The following is a 26,847-nucleotide window of genomic DNA, read 5'->3' as shown; positions in this document are numbered from 1 at the left end:
GTGTCCCGCAGTAAGAGCGGTGCTGCCGTCAACAAGCGTACAGCCAATCTAAACCTATCCCAGTGGCTTCTTCACCCTTAAAAGCTGAGTGTGCCTGTTCAAACCACAACACTGAAAAGAATGTCCTGCACTTCCAACCTGTTCTAAGCATTTCGAATCAAATGTGAAGATCCAGAAAGGTAGCACACGCACACTGCTCATCCCCCAAATAAGAATTTTATGCAAATTTGAGATCAAAGCAGGATGCATCCCCATTAGCTGATGCTTCTACACTATTAAAAGAGCCCTTAAAGCGAATACTTCATAACATTAAGTGCTACACAGGACACAGATTTAGCAAACCTATCTCAAAATCAAGAATTTAAACAAACAAAAGATTAACTAGTGAAGAAGATAAAGACTTCTGCCAACGTATGCAGCCAAGGCCACGCAGCTGTCCTGCAGGTATCGGTTGTCAGAAGATTGAGGCAAACAACAGCCTGATTCTACCTTTGATTTGATGAGCCCTGACGTCACCTATCACCAGGCTGGAGAAGTGAACGCAGGGCAAGGGCAGTGATTTTGAGATGCTTCACCTTGGACAGCACCACACTACTATTTTTTCTTAAAAAAACATCTTTGGAGTTTGTAAACCATCAGAGAGCCATCGAGAAAGAAGAATTTGAGAGATCAGCCAGCTGGAATATTCAACTACTGTGACCTGTCAAAGAAGTCAAGAAGTCTCCTGTGTATTTTTCTACATATCCGTATATATGACAGAGCCACAAGACACCACCTAAGCTGACACCACTGGAAACAAAGGAATGACCTCCTTAATTTAAAGAATGAGCTCAGACAACACTGCACTGGTCCCAAGGGAGGTAGATACCTTTGTTCCACTCCCATAGAATTATGACACATGCAGCTTTTTAATGAGGGAATTTCTCAACTCCCATATGTACCTGCCAAAGGGGTCATTGAAAGAGAAAGACTGAAGGACAGCGATGGCTCCTGCTACGTCCTAACAGGCATGTCCAGGCCCAAAGACGCTGGAGCACAAGACGTGCAGTCAACAACTGAACTACGTTTACTTGCTGCCCCGACCCCCTCTCTAAAGCCATGTCAAAAACATGCTGCTGAATCCCTAAGTAACTCCCTACAGCCAGCCAGGTGGAGCTGGGAACTGCTGTTATGAAACACCACAGCAATTTGGTAAAAAAGAAAATTGTTACAACTGTGGGGAAGCTTTGATTTGGGAGGATCCTGGTATGTGGTTTATTTGCTCTAAAACTCTGTATTTATAAATCGCTGCATTATTCCCAGTTTTCCAGGGCAAAAAGATTATCAACTCACACAGGCTCATTTCCAGACACGTACGGCGTTCCGCAGAAGGAGGCAGCCAACGACTCCTGCGCGCCAGCCACACGATACCTGCCTGAAGGCGAAGAGCGGCGCTTCTGCGGCAGCCACCCGCTCTCCTACGTGCGTTACGCCGGATGCCTGCTGTAAAACGCTCCGGATAAAAACACAGCTTTGATCAATATAAAGCTAAAAGCGTTCTGCACATCAGCGAGTCACAAGCAGGGCCCAAGAGCCGGCACAAGTGGGATCATAGAATCATAGAATGGTTAGGGTTGGAAGGGACCTTTAAAGATCATCTAGTTCCAACCCCCCTGCCATGGGCAGGGACACCTTCCACTAGACCAGGTTGCTCTAAGCCTCATCCAGCCTGGCCTTGAAGACATCCAGGGATGGGGCATCCACAACATCTCTGGGCAACCTGTTCCAGTACCTCACCACCCTCTCCGGGAAGAATTTCTTCCTGACATCTAATCTAAACCTCGCTGATTTCAATTTATACCCATTACCCCTTGTCCTATCACTACAGGCTCTTGTAAAAAGTCCTCTCCCAGTACCCTTGTAGGCCCCCTTCAGGTACTGGAAAGCTGCAATGAGGTCTCCTCGGAGCCTCCTCTTCTCCAGGCTGAACAAGCCCAGTTCTCGCCGCCTTTCGTCATAGGAGAGGTGCTCCAGCCCTCTTCGTGGCCCTCCTCTGGACTCGGCATCAACAAAAGCTTCCTAATCTCGTTTCTATGCCCAGCACTCTGCACGGGTTAGTGCTCTGCATCGGCAGCCGTATGAAACCATCCTTCAGGAAAAATCTGATACTAATTTTAAATACCACACACATTGGTAATCAGAGGTGCTCCGTACAGCGAAAGCTTTCTATTACACAGGGAATTCCGCAGATGAAGGTTTGCGTCTGGCTACGAAAGCCCGGCCGCCTCTTCCCCCAGCTGAGAGCTGTTCCACCGTGGGATTGCTCACCGAGGCAACCGCTCATCCTCATACTGTATCCCCAGGCTCGACTGCATTCGCCAGCCTCTTTATTCAAGCAAATTGCCACGGGGATGAAGTTCTTTGGCCGTATGAGAAAAGGTAATTTCGGGGGGCTGGCCACGTGACAAACCCATGCAGCAGCTGAGCGTCTCCCATAACCGTGGGGGCAGGGCAGGCAAGACAGGAGAGAGGGGAGGTAAGACTGAAGCAGCTGTGAAACCTTCTATTTTGTATTCCCAAAGACACGTGAATTCTGACAACAGTGGCCAGTTGTCTGACATGCACAGATCCTCCCCCTCCACCCTTAAGGTAGAAAAAACCATGCCAAGAATCTGGCTCCTCTTCAGGGAAGCATGGTGAAAAGTCATTTATTCCCTAACCACGTTTCAGGTACAAACACATGGAAATCAGGCGCTCAATTGTCCCCACGTCCAGTTGTGCTCCGTGTTGATGCCAAACCACGCTGGTATTAGAAGCAGAGATGCTATGACAAACTATGATTCAGCCACATAGAAAGTGAGGTTTTGGGTATTCCCTTAATGCAAATATCGTGCTAAACAATCCTTCAGAAACCAAACGCGGTTGAGCTGGGTTGAGCGTACAACCACAAAAGTGCAAAGATTGGGGAACCATCCCTCTCGTGCTACAGCTGCAAGCGGATAAACGGTGCCAGCTTCCCAATAAGCACCTGGGTTAAAAACAAAACATAAGAAAAAAAGAAACCCCAAAACCCAACAATGTGACCCAGAGTGAGCTATTTGAAACCCACCACCTTCTTCTTTCAACAGGCAGGTTTACGATATATTATAGGAAATAAGTGGATTGAATCATGGTCTAGACTATTCGCATCTGGGGTGCTGTGTCCAGTTCTGGGCTCCCCAGTTCCAGAAAGATGGGGAACGACTGGAGAGAATCCAGGAGGGCTACAGAGATGATTAGAGGACTGGAACATCTCCCTTATGAGGAAAGGCTGAGCAAACTGGGTCTGTTTAGCCTGGAGAGAAAAAAGACAACTGCGAGGGGACCTCATCAATGCCTGTAAATATCTAAAGGGCACGTGTCAGGAGGATGGGTGCCTGGGCAGGAGGGTTGGCCTAGATGACCTCCAGAGGTCCCTTCCAACCCTGACCATTCTGTGATTCTGTGAAAGCAGCACTAACATACCTTATAATTCCAGGAAAAAAGGTTTAGAGGCCTTTACTGCTGGAATTGTAGCAGCAGCTGCAATGGGATTTAATAATTTACTTCTGAGATGCCTCCACTGACATGTCTGCAGTGCTGGTACAGAAGGTCAGATCCAACAGGCAAAAGAACTCAGTGACAATTGACCATTCTGTGATTCTGTGAAAGCAGCACTAACATACCTTATAATTCCAGGAAAAAAGGTTTAGAGGCCTTTACTGCTGGAATTGTAGCAGCAGCTGCAATGGGATTTAATAATTTACTTCTGAGATGCCTCCACTGACATGTCTGCAGTGCTGGTACAGAAGGTCAGATCCAACAGGCAAAAGAACTCAGTGACAATTTCAATGGGCATCAACTGAATACTTAAGCTTTTAAGCATTCAGGAAAACACAGCTTACACTTCAAAAAACTTATTAGCTACTCAAGTTGCACAGAATCAGAGATCATAATTAATGTCATTTAACATGGTTAGAAAATGGAGGGGGCAAGGGCTTCATCTTGAGGACAAAGAGGCTGTATTGTCCAACGACATTTTTGCAAAGGCCTACGGTCTCATTTCCAAGCATCAGAAAACGTGACATGATCCGTAGTGCAGCACTGAACTGCCTGATTCAGCAGATAAGGCACAGGGTGACATCCCGCTACAACCCACTGGCTCAGCAGCAGCCGACCAGAAGGCAATACACAGCAGTTGCTTCCATTAGCTTTAAGCCATTGCCAGCATCTAAGGAAAACAAAAACTTGCAGTGCTTCACAGACAAGCCTGGAAATAGCATTTAGTTTTTGCCAACCGCCCGTCATGACACACAAGTGCAGTTATTGGACGTTTGGGTGCGGGGAATGCTTCCCACAGCAGATTGTCTGTTGCAAGGACTTGGCGCAAGGAAAAGGGGAAGCCGGAGGCACAGTAAATAGGCTGGGATTCCCATCCAATGTTGTATTTCAGACAGAAGGAGAAGAAAATGATGGATTAAACATGTAGATGAAGGAGTAAGAAGAGCCAGCCTCTGAGCAATTATATTTCCTTCACTACACGGAGACAGGACTTGAAGAGTAGCACATGTCACGTTTCACTACAACACTTCTGACAGTCAGTGACAAACTGCTGGTAAGGCAATGAGAAAAACCGAATCCTAATAAAATTATGGCAGTGGGAATGCAGAAGCAGAGGAAAGCCATACTTGGCACTCAGCAAATGATTCTTCTTTTAAGAAGTATGATGCCAATCAATGCAAGCTTATGCAGGAGTTTCAAGCCTCACGCAAGTATTTTATTGATAACCTAGAAGATGGAAGTAACAGGCTGTTTAACCTCTAGATAATGGAGTAGGAGGGGCTGCAATTATATCAGAAGACTGGACTGGACTTCAATGTGACCATAACAAGTTGGAAAAACAGACTGGAAAAAACACAAACAGCATCACAGGGACAAACAGAGTGTCCTCCACCCGCGCAGGGCCAAGCAGCTGCAGAAAGCCGGGGGAGGACGGCAAACCACTGGCACCACAGACCAGCAGCTGCAAATTCCTGCCGACCGAAGGCAAGCAGACCGCTCCTCCCAGCCCTCGTGTCGCCCACAGCTTACGGAGCCTCAGCCAGAACCCCCCGTATCGCTCCGGGCAGCGCATTACCCAGAAGGACCGAATGAAGAGAACCCAAGTAGGTTTGGGATTTTAATCCTGTTGAAGATTCTGGCTTGAATTTGCAAAACTGAAACCTTGTCTGCACAGCAATAAAGCAATGATGCCCTGCATGTGAGCGCTCGCATCTCCAAAATTACCTCGCTAATGAGATATTAGACACCCACCAGTTCAACATGGTGAAGTAACACGTTTTCAACTGGCATCTACAGCACATAAATGCACACACTTCTGGCACTGTGCGAGTAAGAGCCGAGCACATCGTATGGTGTCAGTACGGCCTTCTGCATAGTTCATTCATGTGAAAAAAATACTTCTGACAGTTTAAATGGGAGGAAAAATAACCAGCGGGAACACGTGAGAAGCCCCCTCGGTCACCCCAACGTCCCAAGTGCCAGCAGCTTCCCATTCCATCACCTGCAGACCTTCCTCTGGACACCGAATCCTCCCATTAAAACCTGGAAGTATTTGCAGATTCCTGCACCGCTGCTCCTGTTCCTTGGATTTAGCATTCTCTCCAGCAGCGTAACCTCGTCACTTAGCACAGCTTTATTCCTGTTTCATCAGGGCCAACTCTGAGTGTCAGAACTTTGAGCTTCATCACAAACTCTTCAGATGAAGTGTTCAAGGCCAGGCTGGATGAGGCTTTGAGCAACCTGGTCTAGTGGAAAGTGTCCCTGCCCATGGCAGGGGGGTTGGGACTAGATGGTCTTTAAGGTCCCTTCCAACCCAAACCATTCTGTGATTCTATGAACATGCTCAAGTGGTTTAAAAGCTATGCCTTATTAAGTAGGAAACTAGACAAGAGCAAAGGGTACCTGTACATTTATAGGCGTGTGACCAGCACTGCTCGCTCCTGGCCCCTGATCAGACATAGCTAACAGCATTTCACAGTGCTCTCAATCCTGCCAAGGACCCCAAAAAGAACCTGCCCAACCCTACAGTGGCAGGTGACAAGTGCCTACAATTACACAAATGGTTCGATTTCTACTAAGAGAGGAAATCAGGCACATAGAAAGTTTATTTTATTATTACTTGGGGTTTTTTAACTGTTTTGCTTATGTTCTGGGCAGGAGGTGCAGACAATTGCTTACACACATCACACCCACTAATTGTATACATGCTACGAATCTAATTTTAAAAGCTTATTTTCATCAAGCCAGCTGGAGACAAACAGAAACCAAACAGCAGCAATCAACTACTTTGGGCAGGATGTGACACTAGCACACTCCTACCTGTTTCCATCACCAGTCTTTTCAAGTTTAACAAGTTTACACCCCAAAACACCACCTTCCAAACAAAGTTCCTTACCGAAGTCGGTGCCATGACTTAAAATACCATGGCTCTTTTTTACTGCACTTCCTTATAAAATGGTTTATCACCCACTTCATCTTCCAGACACTAACTGTGCTCATTCAGCCAAATAGTCACACAGCTTCTACCGTTCAATCTAACATATAAATCATCTCCTGCCAACATCTGCTCAACATTTCTCCATGGAAGTTCAACTTTATAAGCTTCCAACACAATTGCAAAGATCTTAACATACCTGCTAACAAACGCCAAACTGCATAACCAAGGTAAGCCAAAAACTTAACTCCTGTAAGCACAGAAACACTTCTTTCAGGCCTTTTCTTTTACCCTCATCCTTTTTTTTTTTTTACATGTCCCTTCACTTTTTGTACTTATAGTCGGCTTCTATAATCCCTGTCCTCTCATTACAGTATTACATTACAAATAGCAACTCTGAAGTTAAAATTGGACTTAGCTAGCTGTGATTCTATAATTTGCCTGAGCACACACAAAAAAAAATCATACTGAGATCTGCTAAAGAAACCCAGGCAAAGAAGCTATCATAATATTTTTTCTTTTGTTTAATTACTTCCCAAAATATTTCAATTCAAATCCGAGAACAGCAGTGTCATTACATAATAGCATACTATATCTTAAGGGGTAGGAAAATCTATTCCCCATCTGCATTTCACTGAACACCTTTCCTATTAGTATCAGGCAGAACTAAGGGGGAGCGGGAGGAGGAAGAGAGAATGACAATTTTGAGGCGAAATACAAGTTTTTTCAGATGGACGTTACCTAACGCCACTGACAGCCCTACAAATATACAAGGGAAGTTTTAAAATCAGCAGCGCTGAGAAAAAAAGGTTGCCTGTTAAAAAGTCTAAAAGGAAAGCCAGACCACCAGTCAGGAGTTGAGCTGACCCGCCCTCTGTGCCCTGCTTTGTCATTCAACCCTCCAAAACAAGGGAAGATTAACTGGAAGTGGAAAAAAAAACAATAAGAAAGTTCAAGCTGAAAAAGGAACATGTTTAAAGAAGGTGTTTAAATTCAGCTTCAAGATTGAGAGCTGAACACTGGGCTATGATTTAGAAATACAACCAGAAGTAATATTGGAAAAAGAAAGTGCAAGGCAGGCCCTTCTTCCAGCAACAAAACTCCAAAACTCCAAACTGGTTCAGTGTGGAGCCTTGACCAGGTTGCTCAAGGCCGCGTCCAGCCTGGAATAAATCCAAACTACAGGTGGTACCTGGGGAGCAACCTTCAGAGCAGCCTGTTAGGAGACGGGCACAAATCCTACAGACATCAGGCACCAGAACCTTTGGGTATTCGAGGTGCACACACTGAAAACATCTTAAAGATCAGTTGACCCTCATGGCACACAACCAAAAAGGGAAGTCTCTTCCAGGAAACTGCTTCTTCAGCATCTTCACACCAGGAAAAGAGCAAGTATTTCACTTCTTCCTTTAATTAAGGTAGTTCCTTATTTGTGCAACACTTGAAACAGTAGCCAACTTGACAGCTAGAACAGAGAGGTTTTTCAAAGAATTGGCTAACCCACACAGCCAGTCTCGGGGGGATGAGGAGCGGGATGAGGGGAGGTTGCAGAATACATAAGCACGCTCTTTTATGCTAAGCCTGAAAGGCTCCCGAAGCCCAAGAGAGCCAACCCCAGCAATACTTTAAAGTGATCAAAAGAGACAAGTGTTATCTGCTATCTGAATGGCAGCATGAAATGCCAAATAGGAATAATCAGCTGATAGTACCCTAACAGAAGACAAAGAACTGAAAGGAGGCGATTCCGAAACACGTGTGGAAAGGCACCGTGGTCTCCCACCCACAACACAGCATTTGTCTGCGTTTGCACAGACAAAACCAAGTATTCCGACAGCCCCTGCTGCCCCAAAGCGCTGTGTGAAGCTCCTGGACCAGGGCACCGAGGACGTGACTTTGGCGGGGAGGATTTCGGCTCCCCAGTGCTTTGTGGGCCGAGCGCTGGAACGGATGCAATATCCGGCTCCTTGAAAGGAACTGGACTTTACAGTTAATGCTGCTTTTTTGAACTCGTATGCACTTGGAATTCTCCTGAAATCTCCCCCAAATAAGCTATGTGTAGATACTTATATGGATAATGATGATTTTATTCCTGGAAGCCATGAGTGAAGAAGTATGGAAGTCTAACCTTCAAAGAAAAGCATGTAAGCACATACTCAGAGGATGAGTTTCTCTGCTGTTCATTCACATTTCAGCCAGCTGGCTCACCAACAGAACACACAGATGAGCCTGGGACAGACCCGCTCCTTTTACTCATGGAAGACAAAAATTCAGTTGTTCAGTAAATATGGCTTCCAGATTCCTACATATTTTGAAAATAATTAGCTACATCAAAATAGCTAATGGCTTCCCTGGAGAGACCTGCAACCTTTGGAACCTAACTGTTCACAGAAGGAAGAACCACATTTTTAGCCGGCACATGAATCATGGGAAGAAGGGGACAAGAATGACCATCTTACAGAAGACAAGGGTTGTCCAATTCTGCTGCAGCTCCATGTTCCAGTCAGCCTGAATCACCAAACTGTGATCCCCATTTCACTGTTGAATCTCCCAGGCATAAGGAATGTTAAAACACGGTATTTCTTTCCTGCCTTGCCTGTCTGAACGCTTAACTTAACATGATGCAAGCACAGAAGAAACATCCTTTTTGTTTTTTTCCAGGAGAACAAGCTCCATTCTTGGTTTCAACTCGGAGCCCAGCAACTGAAGCATTAGACCTTTTCCATGAACGAAGCCAACTGGAAGGCGATCTAGGCTAACAGACTGTGCTTGAACTCTGTGTAGACACATTTTTTAAGAGTCTATGGCCAGACAAAAATCTCATGAGGGGATGCTGAACAAAAGCAGCTTAAAGAGGTCCCCCCCAATAGTCCTTGCATAATTACGCCGTGCTGAAGTAGCACGATATGGAAACAGTTTCCATATGGAAACAATATGGAAACAAAACCCAAAGAGTAACAGAACACTCCTGACACTCACTATTCCTGTAAATTTCACCTTGCTCTGCAAAGTACTTGTCTAAAGTTCCATGCACACCATCCTTCTTTTTCTGCCTGCAGGTAGAATTAAGTTTTAGAGAGGTGAAAAAGACACCAGGTTGCACGCACCTTATTGCTCCTCCAGCTATGTAAAAAACACCCAGCACACTGCTTAGCAGGAGTTACTCTTCTAAGGACCTTCCAAGCAATTGGATGATCACAAATCACTAAAACGTCCTATCGCTCAGAACTTCCTTGTCGTATCAGTACAGAAAAACTAACTGTTAAGTCCCACACTACCGAGATTCCCGCTTGGTTATATGGTAATACATCATTTCTTTTCTTGCATCAAAATGCATCCGATTTAATCACGTGCCCCAGGAGCAGAGCTATGTGCAGGTTAAACATGGAAAGAGTCTAAAAGTCCGTTTTCTTCCCAAGACAAATGTATTCTTCAAGCAAACAGAGCTTTTCACGTCACAATCCAACTAGAGACTAAAATGAACTCTCAACAGAAATAAAATCTGGGCTAGACAATGAGAGGAAACTGCTTTACACTTAACGTGCTACTATTCCTCCTCTTGGCAGGGAGGTGGTGTCAGGCAGCAAGAGAAATACCTCATCTTAAAGAAAAGAGCTAAAGGAAACACAGAACCATCCTTACACACTTTATTTACTGGACTGTTGAAGCTACCTTAAAGGCCTGCAGGAGACTGGCACTTGTCTTACTCAGGGCAGGTTTCATGGCAAGTGTAGCAGTGTAGAAGGCAAAGGATAGCAGAAATAGTGGTCCCTGGTCCCAGTCATCCATTTCACATCAAGTAAGCATCCATCATTTTACCCATGAGATACTAATCGCATGATGCCCAATAAATTTTGCTGTTAATAACCCATTCAAAGCCAGTAAATCTGTTCTTTTCCTTAAATGATGAAGCATCTGACACCATAATATCTGCTATACATACTATTCTTCATCCACTTTGACCGCACGGCACACTGACAATACCCGAGGAAAGAGGAAGATCCGCACTGGTCTCCAACAGCAAGGCTTACACTTGGTCAGGATTTATCAAAAGCTGTGCTCCCATGCCGAATGGAAAAACCCAAAGTCCCACAGCCCAGCGCAACAGAACCAGCTGCACCGCTGCTGTATTTTCTACCCAACGCCAGCGTACGGACTTTGCTTGGATGAGAAAAAAAAAAGACTAAAATCCCTACTACAGATGTTTACTAAGGATGGCTTATATGGGTTGAATTTCCTTTAATACTAACTTGATTAGAAATCTTGCCCCTATCCTTTACAAGGTGAATCAGAGCTCTTAATTATTCCAGTTTTTCTACCGTTAATGAAATGGAATGGGGTCATTAGCGAGGCTTGTCAGCTACACTTACGTGCAAAGAAATGATTTGACACTGCTTTTGTAATCTAATCCTTTCAGGAGAAACAGTCAGAACATCACTCAAGCACTGCAAATAAAAATCCTTGAAGACAAAGAGGACAGATGGCAACACTCTCAAGGAACACCATCTAAAATATTCATAGTTCAGGAGGAGCGTTAACCCTGTCAACGATCGATACGTGTGACTCTTGCACAAAGAACCCCAAAATATTTTCTGCTCAGACAATGAGGAAAGAGATCCATAGAGATACTCATTTTTGCTGAAGACTTGTATTCAGTGGATCTACATCCTACATAACCAGTTCTCCTTCTTAGCATCCAGCAGCAGCAGGCATAGATGTGACCTACACGCCGCTGTGTTGCAAGGCTCAATTATCACCCCATCAGTCCAAGCTACAAGGCAGCAGAAATATTTAAGGCAAGCTTATAAACTGGAAGACTTAACTGTTACTGCAATTACCCGAGAAAAAGCCTTCTCCATCCCTCCCTTTCCTCTCCTCCCATTTTAACTACAATTCAAGATTGTTAAAATGTCAAGTACTATGCTTAACTCTTAGCAGAGGAAGCTATTAATCTGAAACAAATGTTATCGTAGATGCATGAAACTACAAACTACTGCTGAAAAGACAACTACAGCAAGAGACAAACACTGAGATGCACTAAAGACTTGAAATCAAAACAAAACAAATCAAGATGATACACAAAACAAAGGGAAAAACGCTATAGTACAGAAACTGCCGTCTGTCTCTTCAAAACAAGAGCTGCCATGGAGACAATGTATAGTTACCTGCATCCATATCTGCAAAGAATGGAACAGCCAGTAAGGAAAAGAAGGAACCAGAAATTCAGTGTCTCAGAGTTGGATTTAAAAGTTCATAAGGAGCACAGATAAAAACAAACAAAAAAAAATCAAAAGAGTATTTAGTGTATAATACACCTCCATAAGGTATGATGATATTTTTGATTTCAAGCTATAAATTTGGATTCATGTTAAAGACCACAACGTTTTCAGGTATAAAGTAAGTTTTCTGTGGCATAAGAACATTTAAAAAAGAAAATAAAGAGCCAAGATTTAATACATTAAACAAGGAACAAGTTACACATTTAGTTCAGGCTTGTGAATTTTATTTTATTCTCCCAACATCACAAACCAAAGGGCCCCGTTCTGCAGAAACCCGGTACTAGATAGAGTAGCTGTGGCTTTCAACGGCCACGCTGAAAGCATTCATCTCTTCTCATTACAGGACTCAGTTTCCCATACGGACACACAGTAGATGCCAAAGTACTTCAGGATGCTAAGTAGTTATGAAAAGCTAAAGTTATACCCATGGCAGACTGTTATCTCACTCTGGAGAACGTTAAAAGAAAAAAATCTCCAAGAACATTCAAATGGCAAATCAGCTTCTTTACTGATTCATTTCTGCATGATTAAAAATGAATAAAGATGTGGTCTGGGGAGTGGTGGAAGGGGAAAAAAAAAAAGAAGTGAAATGTGCAACTCCACCTACCTTCGGGTGATTCCTCTTGGACATACGTGCCAGTCAGATAGCGGTGTACAAGCGCAGATTTGCCACTCGCTAGGTTACCCACAATCCCCTGGAAAACAAAAGGAAAAGGTTCAACTGCAATTAATCGCTGCAAAACCCAGTATATTCAAGCAAAGTTGTAATGAAGAAATAACTTCTCTGCACCCGAGGAGAAAGCCCAGACAGTAGAAATGCTCCAAAATACGCCAACAGATAAAGTAAATGCCACAAAGCTAGAGCTACAGTGGAGCATAAACGTGACAAGACGTATACACCAAAATCAGTTTATGTTAGCAGAGCTCCTTTATTCATCCTGCCCCTGATGCTAAGAGTGAACATGAGGCAACACACAGACCTCACGGAAGAAGCCTGAAGCTCAGAGAAAACTTGTCACCTCCCTGCTGAAAAATATGAACACATCACTACACCCTCACACCGGAAAATCTCTCTGTAGGCTGCCCACGGTGTGATTCATGCTAACTGGCGGCTGACGCACACGCGATATGCATGGCTGTAGACACACAGACTACAGCCATGTATACTACAGGCTGTAGACACACAGACATGTCCACTACGACTCCAAGTCCCTTTACCGAGACAGTTACAGCTCAAACTGCCCATGTCCCAACAGCTGACAGTCAAAGAGAAGTGCTCTGCCTTCAAGCACACATGCTGGTCTGTTCAGCTGGTTAGCTAGCATTTGTTTTTAAAACCAGGCAGAAGTAATAGAATGTATCCTGTGACCAAAACAGGCCCTTTCTGAAGAACTGGAAAGCAAGATCACATCACACGGGCTTGCTAGGAAAATACTGACAGAAGAGTTTTATGTTCACACTTTAGAAGCAATAGCTCTAGACCTGTGGAAAAGTGTAGTAAGCCAGTGTCACAGCAATGCATCCACCAAAAACCTCTGTTAGACCAGGAGATAACTAGTCATGCAACACCTTTACAACAGGTGTTTAAACCTTCTAGTCTTGCATGTACACAAGTTAAGGCTATTTTATATTATACCAGTGCCAAAACCGTAACGAGTCAGAGGGGAAAACTGATGGAACAAGTGAAAGCCACCAACTGATGTTCAAGAGAGAAGGAACATGCTGGTCCTTTGCCCAAGGCTGGGACGTGTTCCTGTGGTTAGTCAGAGACCCCAGATATTTTGAAGACACCTAGTGATTAGAGAATATAATTTTTATATTATCTTTTTTTCCTCTATCCCAAACACTACACCACCATACGGACTTCTACAGCACCTCCAGGCGTCCGGTGCGTTCTTCCATAAAGGCGCCCAGAAAGAGGAAGGTGCCTGGCCAGAAGAGCATTATTAAACATTATGCTACAGGCCAATGCTCCTCCTCATCAGCGCTTTCCGTAGGGTGTGTATTTCCATCATGAGAACCCAGCACTAATTCATGCAGTAGAAATAAGGCCTTCTTCCTTTACAATATGCTATTAAAACCCACATACCACCCTCAGGGAAAGGCAGTGTATTTCCTCTATCCTTCTCCTTTTATTTACCTGACTAGAAAATCTGCATTTGCAGCACGGCCTTGTTTTCTCCCCAGAGAAGCCCTGCAGAACACATTACCAGAGACATTTCTCTCCTCCTCATCTGGTTGGACAGAGCATTCCTGAAGATCTCACCTCAGTGCCTGCACTTGCAGAGACCAGGCAGACATCTCCCTTCTACCAGACAGGAAACCAGTACGTCAGAACCCAGCAGAGCCGGTACCGAGTTGTTCAGTACGACACTGCCCCGGGTCTCTGCCCACTGCTGACCTCTGAGAACCAGGGGCAATACATTGAAATCTGACCGCTAACACAATTCCTCTTCTAGGCAGAATTAATGCTTGTTTCAGGGATGATCCGCCACAGTATGGCAAACATGCCAGCTTGTTTTCAGGAGTCCTATTCCCGTCTCCCATATTTTATACACACACACGATCTGAGTCCTTTCTGTTTATTTACGGATACACATGAAACACACAAAGTTATGACAAGCACGTTACAGAACAAAAATACCACCATAACCCAGTTCAGAAACGAGGAAATTCAGCTGACAAGGCTGTAACGCCACGCTGTCAGCTGTGACTGGCACAACACAGAGCTGATCCGCATGTGCCAGACATGCTGCAAGGTAAGCGCAAACCCCTACGCGCATCATCCTAGAGCCTGTTGGTAACAGGGCACCGGGGGGCTGACCGCCTGTGGGATTTCTGAAGCTATCCAGCACAGAAGGCATGTCCGCAGAATGTTTTGGAACCATTTAAACGATTTTGCCTAAGATCTTGTTTGTTCTGCCTAACACATCCTTATTTTACACTTGGATAAATGGGATTTGGGAATATAGCCACTGCTCAGGAAAGGTACTGCCTCACCCGGCTGGCCTAGCATGCTCTCGACCATAAGAGAAGAGAACCATCAAGAGCCATAAATAAAACTGTGGTAATATCTGATCAGCAGAAACAAATGTGTTTCTGAAACATGGAAAGAAACCAAGCCCAACATGTACTGCTAAAAAAGGAGGTGGAGAGAAAGATGGGTATTCTTCCTTTGAAAGATTGTTGGAAAATACATCCATCAGCTTCTCTTTATTGCAACCCTGTGTGCTTTCCCTGCTCTCCCAGAGACCATTCCTACTCCCATTTAATTTCTGTAGAGCCTAAGAGTATAAAACCAGCCACTACAAAAAAAAAAAAAAAAAAAAAACAAAGAGCCTCAACTTAAGGACTGCCCAGCCTCTGCAGAGAAAATCTCTCCCCATGAGCTACTAACCCCCCACTCCTGCTGAGTACAGCCCACTCAAGCGGCTCCTTCATCCCCTCGCAGGGTCGAGCCCCATCTCTCCATCTGCACTGCCGCACCGCACGGTGATGTCAGCAGCAACGAGGCCGGAAGGAGGGGATGGACACAGAGCTGACTGACCGCACCAACTCCTTCCCAAGGGCAGAGGCAAGGCAGAGCCGATTTCAGATGGAGCTCCTCAGGTGCCCTTTGCTGCTGGAGCACAAGTTCACAGCCACAGCTGGTGCTGTTGGCTCTGATAATTTGCAGTGGTATAATCAAATCAGTATTTTTTTTAACAGTAGGAGTTCTGCTTTTATCCAGCATTACACAAACTAAAGCCTTAGACGGTCATCTTGAGGCTCACGCATGCTGACCGCTTAAAATCCATTCTCTACAGCTGCCGCTCAGCAGAAGTTTATTTTCCTACCACTGACTCATGCACCAGGGGGGCAAGACACCCATGGCCAAAGTACCCCCATAGCCCAGGCGTGGTATCACAGCAGTGCCTGTACCCCGAGACCGTTACCTACTGCTCGGCAATTGCCTGTGTTCCGTATTAATACACACAGCCTTGGTCTCCCCGCAACCCCGAGCTTGCTGCTGGGGGCTGTGAATTTGCAGGGCTGGAGCCCCTCTGCTATGGGGACAGGCTGGGAGAGTTGGGCTTGTTCAGCCTGGAGAAGAGAAGGCTCTGGGGAGACCTTCTAGCACCCTCCAGTATCTGAACGGCCTACAAGGAAGTCGGGGGTGACTTTTTACAAGGGCCTGTAGTGACAGGACAAGGGGTAACAGGTTTAAATTGAAAGTGGGGAGGTTTAGATTGGATATCAGGAAGAAGTTCTTCCCAGAGAGGGTGGTGAGGCACTGGAACAGGTTGCCCAGAGAAGCTGTGGATGCCCCATCCCTGGAAGTGTTCAAGGCCAGGCTGGATGAGGCTTTGAGCAACCTGGTCTAGTGGAAGGTGTGCCTGCCCATGGCAGGGGGGGGGGGACTAGATGGGCTTTAAGGTCCCTTCCAACCCAAACCATTCTGTGATTCTATGAACAAGGAAACCTTCTGCAGATTCCCCATAGCATTATTTGGCTGCTACCACAGAGGTCTGGACTCCTACCCCACCAACACCTTCCAATCTTAACTTCTTAGCATTTCCTTGTACGATGTATTTGGGGAATTGTCTTCCAAATGACACCATCACTCACTCTGAACCTGGTGACCCACTGCAGGACATTCTGGTATTACACAGTTACATCCACTCACCTTGGGTACTGCTGAAAGTAAAACAGAACCACAGCTGTAGTTAGGAGGGAGCTGCTTCCATTACAATGCCATTTTGCATAACTGCATCTGTCAGGCTAAATTTGACCTAGACTCTCTCTCACCTCCCTAAACACTACTATCAACTCAGATTCGGAAAAAAGACATTTACCACATGAGAAATGGGCTAGTAGAGCATGGCCCCAGCTGGCCACGCTTCAATTCTGATTTATATTTTCCCCACAACTCACTTTGCCACAGAGCAAACAGGTGCTTGGATCAGAGCAGCTCATCCAGTTACAGCCAGACAAGAGGCACCTACCAAAGGCGTTACCAAGTGCACCTCGGGCACCCCAGGTTCCACGGGGTTTGACAAACTGCTGGTGTTCAGTTAAATCCGGACTTCTACATGGTGAACATCACAGTCACCTGGCCTCCACAACGCTGTGCTTGGTTTGGTATTCACTGCGAGGAGGTTTCAGCCCTCATCTCCAGCCTCCGTGTTCAGAACGCTTAAAAGAGCAAATTTGGGAAACTTCCCCAGTCTGTGTTATTTTTACCTTTTCTTCCACCAATATAGGAAATGTGTCAGCCAAGGGAAATCAGCTGTCAAATCACTGTTCATCCTGATACTAAACTGTATTTTTTGAGCCAGTATAAAAAAATATTTGGAAGGTTTGTAACTCAGTATAATAAACAGCCCTGGAAAATACAAGCAAATAAACTCCTTAGACTACTAGTTTTCAAATTCATTTAAGACGGGGAAATAAAATAGACATTTGATCCTTGAGGAAGTTAAAAAAGAAAAGCATTACACTGAGATAAGAGGAGCTTAAAATATCACCTACTAACTTCCACTTCCCCCTCTTACAGAAGTGCACGATGCCCCTACTGAGAAGACCACCCTAGGAAGCTGGTTCATGTAGCGAAACAAGTCCAAACAGCGGTAACACACAAACAGATCTTTGAAGCATCACTATAAAAATAGAAGGTACATACACTTCGTAAGGACAGCTCTGCTGAAGAGAAAGGCTTTGCTTATCAAGTAGCTTTCTGCAGGTTTTTCCCCCCCCAAAAGCAGATTTAATGCTTAGATGACATTCACTTGTGCATAACGTTTTTGGGATGCTTTTTAGAGACAGAATAAAATCAAGACTCACCACTTTCAGCTCTGGTACAGACCGGCTCAGTGTCCATTCCTGGCTATTTACAAAGGCATCTGTAAAAGTGGACAACATTGACAAAATCAGTACAATGACATTTGACCGTCTGCTGCGTAGAAACTCACCCTAAGGCCTTGGGTACGTGAGACCAAACCTAACACTCGATCTTACGAGACTGATAGTGTTTTTTACGTCAGACTAGGAGCTCGGAGAAATTATGCAAAACCTCAGGAACACCAGGAATAACCCCCTGCGGAACGGATGTGCTCTCTGCAGCACGCCTAGCTGTGTCATCTCCACCCGCACTAACAACCTCAAACTAACTTCAGCCCTTCAAGGCTGTGACAGGACTCCTCCAGTCTGTACATGCTTAAACTGTTCCCCATCTCCCACATTTCTTCTCGGCAAGAAAAGCCCTGACCTGCTCACTCTGAACATCAACAGCTGCAGTTCCCACCACAGCAGGAACTCCTTCACCCAGGTAAATGGGAATATTTGCCTGTTCTACAGGCACATTGGTTTTTTGTTGCCCATGGTATTGATGTCAACACTGCAACCACCAGCATCGGTATAAGATTAAACAAAAAATACTGGGGACAGGAGGGAATTGATTTCTGGAAAACTGGTGAGTTACATCCATTGTTGTTCCCAATGGAAAGAGAGTCATGTGGGCTGCACCCAGGTCCAACCTCACCGACATTTCCACACACCCAAAAAAAGAAAGAAACAAGGCTCCAACTCCTCCACCTCTAAAAACATTTCTCATTTCATCCCGTCTGCAAAGGTCTAGTTAACCGAAAGCAGAGAGTCACCTTTCTGTTAAACCCAAGCAGCATTACTCCGAATCCTGATTTGACCCTCTCCGAAACCGCACAAACCAGATCAACAACTGCATGTCGTACGCACAGAATGCTTCTACCAAGCAGGCGAGATGCAACTCCGCCGTAACTACATGGCACTGCCGTAGTCCCAGTGTTAGGGAGTCTATTCCCAGGGGAACAGGAAATCCCAGGTGAAAAATTAGGCATAACCACGTTGTCCATAAGCAAACAAAGGTTTTGCAAGCCATGACTTGCCCTTCGAGACACCCCTGAGGAGGGGATGAAGGCTCTTCCACTGTATCTATTGGCCTCCCCGGAGGGTACCCTCCCTAACCTGAGAAACTGTCCCCTGTAAGCACTCTCTCCCCCTGCCTAACTACCAACAAGCTCACGGCAAACTTCATTTTGCACTGCATCTCTCTTCCCCACTAAATATAGTGGTTTTGCTTGACATTACAAGGTCATACTAGCCATGAATTTGGAAGCCTTCTCCATCTTTACCACATCACCTGACATTTCAGCTACAAACAGAAGTTGATGTGTCCTAGCAGGACATGTATTCACATGAAAACACTTCAAAAAGAGGACCTTGGTATACTAAAACCTTGAGCTGCCTCCCCCATTCACCCAGTAGAAGGAGAAGGAAAACGGAAGGCTCAGGTTAGGATGCTCTTTGCCTCCCCCATTCACCCAGTAGAAGAAGGAAAACGGAAGGCTCAGTTTAGGATGCTCTGAAGGCTGGGGTTAACCTTTTGTTACTCCGGCTGCAGGAGGAGACACGATGGTCACTAGATCCCTGTGGCACCATCTGAAGTAATGTGAGCTGATCAAAATCGCAGTCCCAGGTTGACATCTGCACTGAGCGGGGCTGCACCAGTTAAACCAAGTCTCCTGGGTTAGTCAGGTCTGACTGGGAAGCAGCAGCACACCAGTCGTTTTCCTGCAGCCCACTGCTCATCAATTCTCCTTTACCTAGTAACTGTTTCACAAAGCAAATATCAGCATCTCTCACCACAGAAGGAAAACCAAGGATTACTAAATACACTTGGGATAAAAAAACTAAGTGTATTAGAGCTAAACATTACAAATTCATCAACAGGTAACACTGGCTTGAAGCACCATGGAATGGCCCAAAAGAACAGCACCTTCTAGTTACCACCTCATGCCCAGCTCCCACGGAGCTGTTTACGTGGAAGTAGCAGGCGAACATTTGTCAAACATCATCAGTCTCAGACCAAACAAAGGCTCCAAGCCAAGAAAGGGAAAGATGAGGACAGAGAGGATGGCAAAGGATGAACTGTGCTTTGAGAGCTGGAGAGGGGGTGGGGAAAGGCATGTCTCAAGAGCTGTCACAGTCCTCCAAAAACATTCCTCCTTTTTAAAGTAATTCAGTGCAGCTGGAAAACACAGTATTTGCTGCACCACTTGGAAACTACCACATCAGCTTATGAACAGGCTGCACCAGGTCAGGCCAAAGACTCAGCTACAGCAGCACCCTCTTCCTACAGCGGATGACACTCGGCCAAGAACACTTGGAGCAGGATGAGTTTTTCCTGCAGACCAACGGCAGCTTAGAGCAGAGACAAGCCCAAGGTGTCCCGCTGCTGAAAGGGGCAGGGACACAGGGTTCTCCCAGGGTACAGACACCCACCCTGAGCACCCACTGCCCCGTTCTCCTGCCTCCAGCCAGATCTGCTCTAGGAGCCTTAGGATTACGGCACTCAAACAGGAGCGCAACGGGGTCTAGATGTTTTCCTCCCTACCCTCCCGAGGGAAGGCAGGCTTTTCCTTCAGCGAGCCACGGAGCACACGAGTGCCCAAACAGGCTGCCAAGCGGGGCCCTGGGCTCCTCTCACGCTGTCCGAGGGCAGAGTGAGCAGACACCCACTGCTGCAGCAGCCTCATTCCAGGTCCCAGAGCTTCTCCTACAGACCCTGGGAAGTCTGCAGAGCACCAAAACTGCAGGGATCCAAACGCCACCTCCAGAAAGCCGCTCTAGCCTTGCGCAGAAGGGAACCCTTCCCTAACTTGTCCCGACAGTAAACTAACTGCTGACAAGGCTTCGCTTTGCACAATTGCTGACTTGGGTAGTGGACAAGGAGAAGAAATTCCCATCCAACTCAAGCAAGATCAGAATGAACCAACTGTAACGAGAAGCCAGCAAACCAAACAGTTCCTTCCTTCTGCACAGACCCGCTTCTTGAGGGGGCATAAAACACCGATTTCCCAACCGATGCTTCTGTAACTTTACATACTCGTCATTTCGGTCATCACTTGCGGAACAGAAATAGATTCAAAGTTATTTCAAATGCACGAAAACACTCAAGTGCTGATTTCAGCAAAGACATCAGCTCATTAGCACTTCTAAATCTGATGCTCTGCAATACCAAGACCCGCTTCTTGAGGGGGCATAAAACACCGATTTCCCAACCGATGCTTCTGTAACTTTACATACTCGTCATTTCGGTCATCACTTGCGGAACAGAAATAGATTCAAAGTTATTTCAAATGCACGAAAACACTCAAGTGCTGATTTCAGCAAAGACATCAGCTCATTAGCACTTATAAATCTGATGCTCTGCAATACCACTTTTTTTCTTCTTTACAACAGGATCGGGTTGGGGCAAGCATTGGGCCTGACCGGCAGGGGTGTATGTGTGCACAACAAAATGGGATAACTCTCTATTCACATCAACGTGCTTTGACAGAAGGAAGGCACTGGATTTCACCACCACGGAAGATGGTAAAGACTGACGAGCGAGCAGATCATGGCTACTGGTACCGACTTGGAGAACTGCAGAACATCTACATAAGCCCAGGGGTAGACACACAAGGGTAACAACACCAGAAGCCCAGTCACTCAAAAAAAAACCAAACCCCACACCAACCTTTAACTATGATTTTGTAAGATCTGTTCATTCCAAAAGCATAAATCAAGTAGGAAAGACAATGAAAGGTAGATTTCCAAAAAGCCAGGAGGACAAAAGACAAAGCCAAAAGACAGCAGTTGCAGGGAGGAAGAGCAATCCAGGCCAAGGGCATGGATTTATTCCTCCTGCTTGGTCCTGCCTTCACCGAAATGCACCAGGAACCCACACAACGGCCTTCCAAAACCAAACTGTCTCAGACATCAGGTGCCCTCAACACAGGAAATACATGCATTTTAACTCTAACCAGTTAGAAGGTAAGAAACATGTAAATTAAGCTTATCCTAACAAGATGCTGGACTTATTGACAAAGCTATCTTCTCCTCTTTGTTAAGTATCTGGTTATTGCTAAACACATAGGTTTTGAGTGTTCAAAATACTTGAATATTTGAAAAACCATTTTATTGCAAGAACATGCCGGATAAAAAAAGCTTGACCTCAACCAACTAATTTAAACTAAAATTTCACAGTACTATTATCTTCAGTTTTCAATTAAATTACAGGTTTGTTTGGGTTTTTTTTTTTTTAAAGAAAAATAACAACAACAAACTCATTAGAAGACCTATGAGGTAATCATCCCTTCCCAGTATAATTTACCCTGGCATGTTTACAAGGAATAACAACAGTTAAACAGAACTTGTCATGAAACTGCATCTGGTCTCTAGCAAAACGAGGTTCATGCACCATCATTTGCACAGAGGCTGAAGTACCCAGCTACCCAACCTAGTTCTAGTACAAATGCCTCAAAAAGGAGTGATTTATTCCGAGTTAACCCCAAGACCCACGGAAGTTAAGGTGAGGAGGTCAAATACTTGAGGATAGAACATGACAAACACGCTTGAGGACGTGCCTTTTTCTTTACACAAAGAAGACTACGCTACAGCACGACTATGAAGCGCTGGATGCATCCAACTGCAGCATGCAAGGCACAAATTGTGTAGCCCACAAACATATTCTGATGTAGAAACACAACCCCCACTACTGCATGTTGATTTAAATGTATTGGAAGAGATTTACATAATAAATAGAACCACATGTACGAGGTTGATCAACTGGAGGCTTGTTTGAATTACTTGCCGACTGTGGAATTCAAGTGAACTCAACCTCCCCATCTAACTACAGCCTGTCCATATGAAGGGAATGACTTTTGTCAATAATTAATCACAGTTGTATGTCCTGTTCACTTAACTTCTGCATCAATGATCAAAAGCTTCCAATATGCATGGTGTCAATCACTTCTTTGAAATATGCACCAAGAAGATAGTTTAAGCTGCATTTTCTTTGCAAAGTTTACTTTTCCACAAGACAGACTCCACATTTTGGTTGGGTTTTTTTTTTGCTTTGTTTGTTTTCGTTTTTTTCCCCCACCACTACATTTAGAGCATCTCAGTTCTACCTACACACCACTACAACAATGCACAAACTACAAGATCATCCTTGGCTATTTTAAGTCCTGTTTAGTAACTCAGCTCCAGCCAGAGGAACCTTCTCTATTAGCTCAAATCACAAGAATCAGGTGTCCAAAGCTATGGTGGTCCCCCACAACACAACGTTGTGGGGAAATCTTGGGAGTGACAGCCATGCTTGGCAAGATCAACATACTCCATGGCATAGGGCAGCAGCTGACTTTTCCAACACGGTCCGACTGTTTCAACAGTCTGTACGTAAAAGCCCTGCTTAGAATAACTTCTCAAACAGAACCCCAAATTTCCTTCTTCAAACTCAAGAACAATCACTAAAAAAACAAAATTAATATTAGCAAAACACTGTTATTGAGAGACAACAGGATCAAGGTCAGTGATTCAGAAAAGGGGAAGGAAGTCAAATATGAAAACCGGAGCAGTTTCATAGCGATTATAGAAACAACCACAGGAAAAGCCTGTCTTAAGTGTTCAGCCGCCCGTTTCATCCCATACTTGGTTTTTAACACTGGAGGCCCCTACTGACCTAAATGAACTCCATTTGCTGCCATAGGCAACAGCAGCAAGGCAGCTAATCAGACCACGGAGTAAATACTTTCTAACTGGGACTGATCAGATTTACACCACCCTCACCATCCTGTGTGCCCCTGCTGCTTAAAAAAAATCCCCACAAGCCAATGAAGCCTGACTGCTGATTAATATTTTGCGAGAACCCAAGCTGCTGCAATGCCAGGATGGCAGTCCACAGCCCATCAGCCCCTGCTTCATTCCTTGTACTGCACCAGCCCTGGCTTCGCTAACCTTGTTTTGTCCTTTATTGTCACCGAAATCTCTCACCCTTGGCTAGCAATTCAGTCCAAACCCCGAGAAGCTCACGGATTTCTTTTTGTCCGAGATAAAAACCTAAAGGCAAACCTGCCCAAAAGGAGGGATGAGCGAAGAGCAGGCAGATGTCTCTGCAGTATGACATGAAAAGACTTAAATCTTCCATGATTCTTGGAAAGCCTCTTAGGAAGCGCTTCCCTCAGGCTATCCCGAAGTCCCTTTGCTGTCCTTTTAAATGAGGAAAAGCTATATTAAAAAAAAAAAAAAAAAAAGAAAAGCCAAGGGATTTCTCTGGAAACTCTCAGCAAAAGACTCTTTTCTTTGTTGATCAGACCAGGAGCCCTCAAACACACGTGAAGAAGTTCAAGCACCAACAACAGCATCCCACCCTGAAACCTCCCCCCCTCAATAATAATTCCTGCACTACGAGCAGTATTTAGGGTTACTTCCTACTTTGAAATGAAAACCTGAGAGAACAGGTACAGAAAATATTCCTACAAGTTCCCACTTGCCCACAAAGATGCAGATAAAACCACACAGCTCTCTTTTGGAGCCCTATCAAAGGACCACTTCCAGAACATTTTCCCAAAACTTAAGTGCTAATTTTCTCAGCAAAGAGGGAAGCATGAAACTTCTGGGTTGAGACTTGCGATACTAATAAAAACCCCACACGTTTTTAGAGGAGGGGTAATCTCTCAGCATGCCTTCTCTCCAACTCAGCCCCCAGCATTTCAAGTCCAAGCACCAACTCAACATAGCAGAAAAACATTCTGACATACTTAAAGCTTTGCATAAAATATTATTTGGAAGAGTGTCATATTCCCAAAGGTCCTTTTTATGTATTAATTTCACATTCATCTTATACCTGTTTAAATTAAAAAAAAATATCAGTCAGCTTTTGATATGGCTCCTCTCTGCTTCGGCGTTTAATTCCTTACACAAACCATAACTACAAAGCAGTAACAAACAAAATTTTAAAAAACCACCCAGACTAGAATGAGGAAAACGAAAGTTTTTTCCACTCTACTAGCTCCGTTTGATATAATGATAAATTATATGCCTTTCCCCTGTACATGAGTAAGAAATTAGGTTATTGACAGGTTGGAGCAAGTCCAGAGGAGGCCATGAAGATGCTCCGAGGGCTGGAGCCCCTCTGCTATGGGGACAGGCTGAGAGAGTTGGGCTTGTTCAGCCTGGAGAAGAGAAGGCTCCGGGGAGACCTTATAGCACCTTCCAGTGCCTGAAGGGGCTACAAGGGAGCTGGGGGGGACTTTTTACAAGGGCTTGTAGTGACAGGACAAGGGGTAATGGGTTTAAATTGAAAGCGGGGAGGGTTAGGTTAGATATCAGGAAGAAGTTCTTCCCGGAGAGGGTGGGGAGGCACTGGCACAGGTTGCCCAGAGAAGCTGTGGATGCCCCATCCCTGGAAGTGTCCAAGGCCAGGCTGGATGAGGCTTTGAGCAACCTGGTCTAGTGGAAGGTGTCCCTGCCCATGGCAGGGGGGTTGGAACTGGATGGGCTGAAGTGATTGCTGCAACTACGTAATTCCAAACAGTCTCCCTTTTTCCCAAGCTGCAGAAGCGTCATTTATTCTTCTCACACATGTAACCCAAAAGCCGAACTGCAGCACAGCCATGTCCCCTCCCAGCCCTCCCCTGCACAGCTTCGCCTGGGAACTCCAGCCAGGCTCTGCTGAGAGCTGGGAAGCCACGTCCCATCACGCACAATGCTGTATTTACACTTCATTAACAGGATTAATACACACATAGCAGAAGTAGTCATGAAAATTGCCACAAAGCAATTCAATTACCATCCTAAAACAAGAGGGACTTCGGAGAGTTGGCAGTTTAAAAGACTCTCCCATCCCTCGCGGTGTTGTCAGAAAGAATAAAATCCCAAGAGCTCTTACAGCTCCACATAAATGTTTTGGTATTGGCCAGATTTATCGCTGGCAATACCTGCTTGCTGATTACAAGATGGAGAACTGCTCTAAGCTCAGCTTCTCTAAGGCATCAGGCACCTCAGCCGAAACTCATTACAGCCACACATCTATCCAACATCTGAAAAACCAAGCCCGGTAACTGAGAACTACATTAAATAGCTATTTAGGTCAAACCCAAAATCTATCTTCCAATAGCAGCTGCAACAGCGTTATCCTTTGTGCTGCCATGGAAACAAAAGGCAGACGGGTGATGGAAAGAGCTATAGAACCTAAACAGTCAACGAGTCAGCCTTTCCTGAAACACACCCAGGGCCTGGGAATTTAAGAGCATTTCTGTCACCACAGCACTTAGGTCTTGTCTCCAATTTTTCAATTAACAAGTATTTTATTGCTGCTAATATCCCTGCTCCCCACCTCATCTGTCTCACCCCCATGGCTGTACTTAACCCTGTGCTTAACAGGGAAGAAATTTTTCCTCGTAAACACAGTTTACAGCCTAAATAAATGACATAATCAACGAGAAATAGTCCACGTTCCCTGTATTTTCACAGGGGTCAGGTTCTGCAGCTGACACACGGTCAGTTCATGAAACATTACAGTCCCACAGCTGAAACCACTGTTTCCTCCTGAGGTGACTCTGCCACTGGAGAAGCGAAGTGCACTTCGACAAGCGACGTTCTGAGCAAGGACGATTGGGATTACAACTTAACGCCACAAAAATGCACTTTCTTTAATCCTCAGCAGCAGCCCTCGGAGAAACGCAACACACAAACATTGGTCCGGGCTGGCCCACGATACAAGGGGCAACGATGGCCACCGCAAGAGCTTGAAAGGACTACCAAGAGCAAACAACGAGAAAATGAAGGCGTGGTTGTAGTCAAGCTGTTCCCTGAACCAGTAAAACTGGGTAAAAGCAGGAAAGTACAAGATCACTTTGAAATTGAGGATGTTTTGTCATTTTTTTTTATTAGTCCTTTTCTTTAAAAAAAAGACAACAGTATTTTCCTTCCTTTTTTTATTTTATGAAACATACTAACAAAAAGACCCACCCTAAGCACAAGAGAACAACCATCCCTACCATAGTGGATTCAAACAAACCAGCCAGCCTCCACCAAGCTGGCTGTGCCACCCCATCCATCCCACCCACCCTGTGCCACCCCACTGCACCCCCTTGCCTCTCACAGGCATCTCCAGCCTCTCACACACACGTGGCTACGACCTACTACGTTGCTTCACACTCAGAAAGCCAACCGTGGGCTGTATCGTATCAGGATAGGTGTGGCCAGCAGGTAGGGGGAGGGGGTTGTGCCCCTCTA

General features: G+C 45.2%; 1 protein-coding gene across 1 annotated transcript in view; it reads right to left on the bottom strand.

Annotated features, from left to right (window-relative positions):
* Positions 1–26,847, bottom strand: part of LOC104509573 (arf-GAP with GTPase, ANK repeat and PH domain-containing protein 1-like) — a gene marked incomplete at its 3' end in the record, with an annotated part of 45,061 nt that overhangs the window by 10,215 nt on the left and 7,999 nt on the right. The window contains exons 2-3 of the mRNA XM_010151552.1: positions 17,593–17,651; positions 12,377–12,464 (exon numbers count right to left, since the gene is read on the bottom strand). Coding sequence (XP_010149854.1) covers positions 12,377–12,464; positions 17,593–17,651 — 147 coding nt within the window. The remainder of the gene's footprint in view (positions 1–12,376; positions 12,465–17,592; positions 17,652–26,847) is intronic.

This window comes from Eurypyga helias, unplaced genomic scaffold, assembly GCF_000690775.1.
Source record: "Eurypyga helias isolate BGI_N326 unplaced genomic scaffold, ASM69077v1 scaffold21705, whole genome shotgun sequence".
NCBI classification, from domain to species: domain Eukaryota; kingdom Metazoa; phylum Chordata; class Aves; order Eurypygiformes; family Eurypygidae; genus Eurypyga; species Eurypyga helias.
This window is presented reverse-complemented; position numbering and strand designations above follow the sequence as displayed.